At 40.3% G+C, this 9,575-nt stretch overlaps 1 protein-coding gene across 4 annotated transcripts; it reads right to left on the bottom strand.

The window, feature by feature from the left end:
• Positions 1–103: 103 nt before the first annotated feature.
• Positions 104–8,746, bottom strand: taf15 (TAF15 RNA polymerase II, TATA box binding protein (TBP)-associated factor). 4 transcript variants are annotated; one of them, XM_020095053.2, is made up of 16 exons: positions 8,573–8,746; positions 7,841–7,874; positions 7,128–7,161; positions 6,933–7,035; positions 6,106–6,163; positions 5,647–5,801; positions 5,346–5,520; positions 3,788–3,822; positions 3,180–3,212; positions 2,950–3,059; positions 2,744–2,873; positions 2,398–2,511; positions 2,220–2,286; positions 2,015–2,100; positions 1,705–1,840; positions 104–516 (listed from the first exon to the last, which is right to left on the bottom strand). In XM_020095053.2, the coding sequence occupies exons 1-16, from the start codon at positions 8,580–8,582 to the stop codon at positions 477–479; spliced, it is 1,320 nt and encodes a 439-aa protein (XP_019950612.2). In that variant the 5' UTR covers positions 8,583–8,746; the 3' UTR covers positions 104–476. The 4 variants fall into 4 exon arrangements, with proteins under 4 accessions (XP_019950612.2, XP_019950613.2, XP_019950614.2 ...); XM_020095054.2 differs by having other exon boundaries at positions 5,647–5,765; positions 8,573–8,742; XM_020095055.2 differs by lacking the exon at positions 3,788–3,822 and having other exon boundaries at positions 8,573–8,742.
• Between the last annotated feature and the right edge of the window lie 829 nt (positions 8,747–9,575).

The raw sequence follows: 9,575 nt of genomic DNA, 5'->3' as shown, positions 1-9,575 counted from the left end.
CAACCCCAGCGGAGAGCAGGCATCACTCACTGAACATTACTGGACGTCAAGGGTGAAACTCAGATACACTAGTGATGGGAATAAAGCCACAGAAAGCAGGAAGAAAAGATCACAGTTTTTAATATCATTTTTGGGAAAGAACAAAAAAACAGAACCCAAGTAAAATATTTTATTCGTTCATACAAAACAATGGTACGAAGTCTATCTCACAAAACATTTGCAGCTAGAATCTGAGAAAAATTAAAAAGGATGTACAAAGAAATGAGACAAAAAAAAAAAAAGAAAAGAAAAATGACCACATGCTGAAAGGAGCCAATCAGCCCCAGAGTCCCTCCACATCAACTCCACACGTCCAAGGGGCGCAGTTGGGATTCACCAGCCACGCAAATGAGAATCTGATCAAGCATTCCCAAACTAAACCCCCCCTCTTTCACTGGAGAACTGAAGGGCTGGAATGGTTTCCATCTGTTCAACACTTAGTATGGCCGCTCTCTCCTGTCGTCTCTGCGGTCACCTCTGTGGGGACAAAGACAGAGTCACACTTTTGTCATTGAATTAACAGTGTTCCAACCCTGCCCATTCTAAATCTCTAAATGGATTAAAAACATTTTTAGGCACATCATCCTTCCTTCACCAATCCTCTTTACTAATGTAGCATTTCACCTTTAGTGAGCAGCAATATATCACGACGTGCTAAAATAACAAAGACCTGTAAGGACCACGAAAACGCAGAGTGAAGGATGTTTCGTGAAGGTGCAGCAGGAATATTAGTTACACAACACTTTACATATTTGATTTATTGGTCAAATCTTTCTCATTTTTTTTTTTTTGAGTCTGGTGCTGAGACTATTTACACTTTGGAATTTGGTCTTTAGAAAATTTAGTTGAAGTGACATGACTAAATATACTAAGAACAGAATACACATTAAATGCAAAGTAGCTTTTCTATTAGTAAAATAAAGGTTTGTTTCTGTAGTCAGTGACAAACAGCATCAATATTATAAATCTTCTTTCATATAGTTTTATAATAGAGTAGAATTGAAGTTAATACTTCTACTGGCCAAAGTGATCAAGTATGATGGAAAACCATGTAGATAAACCTATTTAATCAAATCTGTAATTTCTTCCCAGTGTTACGTAAACATTCTTTCTTAAACAATTAATGAGACATGGGAAGACAAAATCAATGGATGGATTAACCAATCAAAAATGAATAATTCAGCAAGGTAATTATCTTTGCTTGCTAATTGCGAGACCAGGAGTTTCTGATCAGTGGCACGGCTACGACAGATAGAATGATGCTAACTGAAATCTAGGAAGGGAGAAAAAAAAAAAAAAAAAAGACTAGGTATAGCATCTTGCACGCCAACTATTTTGTAAATACAATTTAGGGAAGTAAACTTAATAATTCTAGACCTTTAAAAACCTGCAGGTACTTTGAGTGTACAAAAGTTAGATTATTTTATAGCTCCTGCAATAACAGCTCACTACAAAAAATACAATACATGCTGTATGCAGATAGCATAGAATTGGAACACAAAATGTCTTTCAGTTACAAATTCAATATTTGTTCACTCATAGCAGGCAAACTACACCCTCTTTTGGTCATATAGTCAAACTTCAACAACAGCAAAAAACATCAAACAGGCTCAGACTTGCTGAAGGTCGAGCTTTTATGTGAAATGTGAAAAATGTGACACAAACCTTCCCCCCATCTTGTAGCCACCTCCGAATCCTCCTCCACCACCTCCGTAGCCTCCACGGTCTCCACCACGGAACCCTCCACGCCCTCTGAAGCTGCCGCCTCTGTCACCACCATAACCTCCACGGCCTCCACGTTCTACAAAGCGCAAAAAAAGTGAGGATTGCCATTAAACGAGGAAATATGAATCAGTTATCACTATCCACTTTTGGCCTATTGAAATGTTCGATGAAATTTCTCCAGTATATTTTCAATCTTGCACGTTTTCAGGATCAACAGCTTCTGCTAGTGGACAAAAAATGTAAAACTCACCACCATCAAAACCTCCATCTCCTGGTTTAGGTGCACCGCACTTGTTGCACTCTTGCCGCCGCGCAAAATTCATGTTGCCACAAGAGCTAAAGAGAGAACAGATGGACATTTGATAAATAAAACCACCAAACTCCATAAATAGGGCTGGATGAGACATTTTCTACTGTGCATTATTCACAAAGACAAGAAGCTCGCTCCTACAAACCTGTTGGGACAGGGCCAGTCTCCTCCCTTAATGTCAAAGTTAGGTCCTCCACCACGACCTCTGAAACCTTAAAAAGCAAAGGAAAGAAGGGTTCAAAAATATAGCAGAATCACCCAACGCAATGTACCTCAATTTGGAAACTGTTTTTGAGCCCTGGGACAGCTCAGTCAGAACAAACCTCCTCCTCCTCCACCACCACCTCCTCTCCCTCCTCTTCCACCTCCTCTCTGTGTGAACTCAGTTCTGCGGGTGGCAAATGATACTTTGAGGGGTTTGCCTTGGAATTCTTTGCCTGAGAAAGAAAGAAAGAAAAAAACAAACATTCAATCTGCTTTCTGAGCAGAAAGGGGCCTGTATGAGAACACAAAACTGATCTCCGTGCAGGAAACCACCCTCGCCTGAATTTTCCAGACATTTTCCTGTTTTTAATGTGTCTGACTAGGATCTCGTTTTGTGTTCTTTATATTTGAAAGGCAAATTCTACAAAATGGCAGCACCCTTAAAATATATGCCAGTGAGCTCACCGTCAAACCAATCAATAGCAGCTTTGGCAGATGGAGGATCGTCAAAAGACACTGTAGCTTCTCCCTTTGGCAGACCAGTGATCTTGTCATTGTAGATGTTGATCATTTGCTGTCCAGTCTTCTTGCTCACCTGAAAGCACATTTGGATTTAGCATTCAACGCCATTTACATGGTAACAAAATAAAAACATGGGTGAATGGAAATACCTTGATGATGCCAATCTGCTTGAAGAAGTCGCCGACTTCCTGAACTGTGACATCTTCTCCCAGGCCCTGGACAAAAATGGTGTTGTTATCGGAGTTGTCCACCTCTCCAGCTGTGGAAGAAATAAAAGGAGAGGATACATCAGGAGTGACCGCATTTGAATGATTATATCTGGAGATAATTCAGGAAGACAAACATCCAGATATCAGACAACAGTGACTGTCAGCCTCACCTGGTTCATCCCTTGAGCCGTAGTCTCGAGAGCCTGTTAAACAGAGGAGAGGATGGAAGGGAAAAACTTGAGCATGGAAACTTAAAAGCTGCATGGTTTCACTCAAATCATTACTGTAATTACTTCATCCCTATCAACGCATAATGATAAACAGAAAAGTAAACAAAGGTCCGTGTTAACAGCTCTCTGATGGGTGTTACCATGTTACCGTTGCATCACATACCAACACCTTGCAACAAGAACAAAGTTGTTCTGTTTTTTTTTGCTTTTTTGAGCTTACACCAGAAATGAAAACCACCAAAATGTCTCCAGTTTTAGAAAGTTTTCCTTCTTCGTCCTGGGAACACCTCTGTCATTTACAATCAGTCCTTGTCTTCATGCAACAATACCATTATTTTACAACTCAGGCTCCATGTTCTTTACCATATCTGAAGTCATTTATGAGAAATCCTGCCAAGAATAACAAGGTGGTGTCCCTTGGGATCTGGACATGAAAATGGTGGCATTCACTGAGTTTTTTTTTTTTTTTTTAATCCCACTTTTTTTCTTTTCTGCTAACTCAAGTTCTTTCTTCCCCCACCGACACAGTTCTGATGCTCGTCACTTACCACCGTAATTTTTGTAGCCACCACGGTCACCACCTCTGCAGAGGAAAAATTGGAGATATGATGGCTTTTCCTTTGTCCCAACTGAGAGCTCAAAGCTCCCCTACATCCCCATCAGTATGCACTCCTGCCAGGGTGTGCGACTATGGTGGAAATGTCTCACACGAGGAATGCATTAGTCTTTGACATTAGAGATCAATGAACAGACTGGGAAGCTCTGACTGAACAATCAGGCTGTCACAATTCAAAGTAATTTGGTTCCTTCTCTTTTTACATGACCAGATTGGGTACCAATGGCTGTAAAACCAGCCTGGTTTTTTTTTGAGGGGCCAAATTGGTGTGAAGGGGTGTAGCGACTGATAAGCAATCTTCCACTTTTTGCGTTTATGAGATCCATTAACTGAGGTCCAAGTTTTAGTTCAATCACTCTGAACACCTGTAGTATAAAATGTAGATCCATGTTAACACAACACACATGTTTGGCCATTGTCAAATATACAACACTTCAATAAAACCTGTTGAATGTGAAGCAGCTGAAGATGTGGCTCCGGGTCTAAAGGCTTCGTTTCAGTGGCGTTTCCATTGTTCAAAAACCGCAATGTGGTCGTTAGAGCAACAAAACAGTCCACAGTTGAGTTTGTGTTCAGCTGAAATAGTTCAGCTGCAGATTGATAAAAACACTGAAAGCAAAAAAAAATTCTTGCTGATAAGATCATGATCAAATTATTTAGTGCGAGTGAAGCTATTGCTGTATTGAAATATTCTCTGGTTTAAAGACAAAAATACCACTTGGCTTTACATTGTTAAATGATGTGCCAGAAAGCAGGGCTTCATACCAAAGACGTCTCAAAAATATCAAGAAAACAATTTAGTTCCTCAGGAACAGGGGCAGACAGTAACCTTGGTAAGAAACTCTTTGAATCTTAGATGTGACATTTTTATATGTCTTAATAAAAGGTAAAAGTGACATTTGATGTGCTGCAGTATATTTCCAGAATCATCCATCTAACTTCAAGACATTTGCATTTCAGTTAAAATGTCAACTCTGAATTTGACTTGTCTCTTCCTGGATCAACGTACAACTGTTCTATTCCAGAATAAACAAAACCTGTGCCAATGTCTGGGACAATATTGTTCTAGAATTGTGTCACTGGTGCCTTTAAAGCTCATAATTGAGCAGACATGTTCAGTCTCCGTTAACTTAAGACCTCAATCATGGCTGAAACCTCCTATTGACCACAACCTATGGGCAACATAAGCATAATGTGATTGTTTTCCATCAGCATGTCTCTTTTGTAAAAACTTCACATGGACCAGAATTTGAGAGAAAAAGAAATGTTTAGGAATCTGGGTGATTCCTAATTCCTATCTGAGTGAAAAGGATCTGTAGCAAGTTTTGATGAAAAAAAAGAAAAAAGAACCAGACCTAGAATCTGGAGCAGATTAGTGAAATCAATTATGTGGATGTTTGCAGTCAACATGTGGTGATGGGCTGTGCAAAAACAAGTAATATCTCAGTGTATGGGAGGTACCTTAGGGGCAGTGGCACTGTGCAACTTACCCCATACCAGAAGGTCCACCTCTTCCACCACGATCATAGCTGCCACGGTCGAAGCCACCACTGCGGTCATAGCTGCCGCGATCATAGCCACCACGGCCTCGACCTCTGTAGCCCCCGCCTTCTGAACGGTCGCCTTGGTCACGTCCAAACCTTCCACCCTGACCACCGCCTTCACCTGGTGCCATAACAGATTTATTGAGGATACCACAACCTGAATTGTTAAAAAAGCTGTTCCATTCATGGGCGCCCACAGAACATGGACGTAGTCGCCCTATTTAATATATGATCCAGTCATTCGTACCCTCACTCCATCTTCCATAGCTGCCACCTCCTTGCCCCTGGCTGCCATAGGAGCTTTGCTGTCCGTAACTGTCTCCTCCTCCTCCTCCTCCTCCTCCTTGTGCCTGACCACCAAAGGAACTTTGTTGCCCATAAGAAGATGACTTGTCACTATACCTTGAAGTGGTTTTAGAAAAATCATTAAAGTCGGCACAACTGAGACAACAAATATTTGAACACGATCAGTTGAGGCACGTAAGACAACATTAGCAACTAGTCAAGTTAAACTAGATTGCATAATTGATTTGCTGGTTTCCATGACTGCTGTTATAGTATATTATTGTATTGCTTAATGATTATCAAAATCCTATAAATTAGGATGTTGAGAATATCAGACATTCTACTGTTATTCAGCCATACTGCACAAAATGTCAGTAAAAATGTAAAAAGGTCACTCAATAATATGATATTAGTGTCTTACCCAGATGATTCCTGGCCATAATTATCATAGCTCTGTTGCTGAGACTGACCATAACCATCTATGGGGAAAAAAAGAAATCAAAGTCAAAAGGAAAGTTTAAAATTCTGAGGAATTTCTTTTCAGACATTACACTCATTAAATATTGCCCTGTGGTCTATATCTAAAATCACAAGGGAAAAGCTTGAGACCTAATCTAGACGATCGTCACCCTACAAAATAATGTCAGTGTTGCCCTTACATACATTTAGTAGTGGCAGCACACCTGCTGAAATATGACCGCCACTGCTGAGCCAACTTTTCATAACGAGTAGGCCTGTTGCAATAATTACAAAATCAACTAATCATACGATAATTTTGATGACGTAAATAAATTGTGTATTATTGTGTTGACGCACATATTTATTTACATACATTTAGTGAGTGCCACTTCTCTCTTTCTCTGACAGTGAGACAGAGTCTACACTCACAAACCCTCAGCCGGCCCCGCCCGCACTCACATGGAGTGACACAGACAGTGAAGCAGCCGGAGGTGAAGTGAAAACGTTTTTGGGTGCACTTTACCTCCGCTACTACAACTCCATTCTAATAATAATAATAGCTTGCATTTTTATAGCGCATTTCAAGTGACCCAAGGACACTTGACACAAGGAGAAACACAGAATGTTCTAAAAATTAATATCAAAAAATGCATGCATCCTGTAAAGCTATCAAATGTCACAAATCTTAGCCTCAAGTAAAATTGCACAACCGGGTCCCATCAATGTTACAAATAATATCAATAAAAAGATATAAGTTGCTTTTAGGCCAGTTATTGCTCCTTGGGTCACCTTGCGTGGCGCCTGGTGTCGCAGCCGGTGTCGCAGCTGGCTGTCCATAGCCAGGATAACTCTGTCCGCTGTAAGAGCCACTGCCATTTCCTTGTCCATAACCCTGTCAGATAAGACAAGTTATACTCAAAGAGTGAAAACCGGTTTGACGTTATAATGCTTACAGTCAACAAGGTGTTCGGAGAAGAATCTTACCTGTCCGCCTGGCTGACCGCCATATGATCCATAGCTACAGAACACACGATGAAAGTAGTAAGCTTCCAGTTTTAAGTGCATCAACAATAATAATACATTTAATATATATTGCACTTTACAATCACAAAGTGCCTCAAGTTTTAATCTGGGTACTAATAAATATGTACATTTTAAGTCTGTTAGGCAGTGTTTCTGATGGGATGGTGTACTGCTGGGTTTGGACTAATTAAATCAGATGGGTCTAACGCCACTTTTTTATTAATGTTATTATAACCACCTTTGTACATTAGAACGATCTATACTATATTCTATGATTGAGGGTATTATCTTTGATACCCAACAAAATTATATAATACAAAGTCTTTGAAAATCTGTTCCAACGAGCCCAAACTTTGTCTGACAACGAAAGTTTCAATATAATCGTCAACAGTCTGTAAATTAAACGTTGTATAGTAAAATAGGACTGCAGAGATAATTCAGAGTGTTTTATTTATCCAAATAAACAAAGGCAAAGAAAATGTGAAGTTGTTGTTTCATTCATGCCATCGTCATGTTTTCAATTTAAATGTTTCATATAAGCAGAGATCATTAATGAACTATTTCTGGTGATTTGCTGCATTAACCGTGTGTTAAAAATCTGCAGGGTTCAGAATACGTGTCAAGTTATGTGACAATATAAAAACATAGGTGAACAGTTAAAGTGAGGTTTTTACCTTTGTGAGCTGCCATGCTGACCGTAGCCTGAGTCTGAAAGAGAAATAAGTGGAGGATTATTTGCTGAACCGGGAGGACAACAATGTGTTTGTCTACGAGGTATGAAGATGACTAAGCAGCAGGTGAGCAGTGACGGCCGCGGGGCAGAAGTCAGAGAGAGAGTAGTGGGACAGGCCCGTCACCACGCCGGTCTGTAAAAATGGCGGTCAATTTGGTTTCGGCTCGACGTAAATGTTGAAACGAAACCAAACACCGTCATTCGCTGAGCAAACGCTGCGCACACAACACGTCGGGTTGCGTTCGAAGCCATCGATTAATCGCCGTCACCAGCAAACACTGCATTTGCTCAGGCAGCGCTGAATGTAGCTCAATTAGCAACACATTATTAGCATGGCTGTAAACAAAGAAACATCGAGATGACACCTCCAGCAAATAGCCAGCACACGGCCAGGCTAAGTCTACGATGTTCTCATTACCTTCCGCGCAACTGTGGCTAACAACAACAGCAAAATGTGATCACTGGCTGAAAACAAATACACACTTAGCCACACGCTCCATGCGGCTAACATGGCTCTGCTAATGAAACACGCACCATGAAATAGACGGGGCCCTCCCTGCGGCCTCGCGGCTAGTAGCTAAGTTAGCTGCAGCGCTATTCGACCTACTTTCCATTATCAGACCCAAAAACAACCACAAAGCAGAAATAGACAAATATATATGATGTAACTTACCAGTGGCCATTGTGCGCTGTTCTATTGGTATAGTTATATAGGTTAAAAGAGGTGGATTGGGTCTGTTTGTTAGCTGATAAAAACCCTGCTCGACATGAACGCAGCAGAGAACAGAGCTCGAGTCACTGCGGCACTTCCCTTATGCTCCTTCTTCCTCTGCCTCCTTAACAAGCTGCTCCCGTTCGGCGCTCACCCGCAATACCGCCACCTACAGTTCACAGTGTGTATGGCGAAAGAGAGACATCTAAACCCAAGGAGGACATAGAGAGAATGTGGACATGATTTTAAGAGCCTAATGATCTGAAGCTAAAAACCTCCCTCATTATTTATGGCAGAGCCTAAATGTAGAGAACAAAGTAATGTAATCTGGGTCACACCATTAGGAAACAATAAGATAAGTTTTTAATGGTTTGATCGTCAAAATAACTGTTGCTAATATGTCAATAAATGTTATTGAGCACCTGAAAATAAGCTGATGACAATTTAAGTGCAAATGAATATTATTATATTGAAGTTTTGTTAAGCCAACAATGTATATACAACCCAACGCTCCAAAAAGACAAGTTCCCACAGCTGCACATTCATTTGATGTTATTTGACTTATCAATGAATCTATGCATCATTTCAGATCAAATCTCACCCTTGGTCTGATTTTTTTTTACTTATTTACAACAATAACAACCACAGAAATATTAAATATTCTTGTCAGGACTGACTAAAGAAGTTGGATTCAATATGCAGATTCAAACTTAAGTGTTAAAAACCACTGGAACTCATTCACTGATCTGCACAGAACCACAACCACACTGTGAGATATTTACTAGGTCATTAACACCAGAAACACAGCATTTCGCCCATACTTGATATAAATAGTTGAAAAATATAAAATCATTATCAAAAATTCCTCTGCTGGAAGACTACTGGACAGATTAGCATGAAACGCAGTTGAAGGATGTGATGTGGTTCTGGGAAGAACCCATTCAATTCTGGTGCAGATCTGGAT

Source organism: Paralichthys olivaceus, chromosome 11 (genome assembly GCF_024713975.1).
Source record: "Paralichthys olivaceus isolate ysfri-2021 chromosome 11, ASM2471397v2, whole genome shotgun sequence".
Classification (NCBI taxonomy): Eukaryota; Metazoa; Chordata; class Actinopteri; order Pleuronectiformes; family Paralichthyidae; genus Paralichthys; species Paralichthys olivaceus.
Note: the sequence above shows the minus strand (reverse complement) of the source record. Positions and strands in the feature narration are given on the sequence as shown.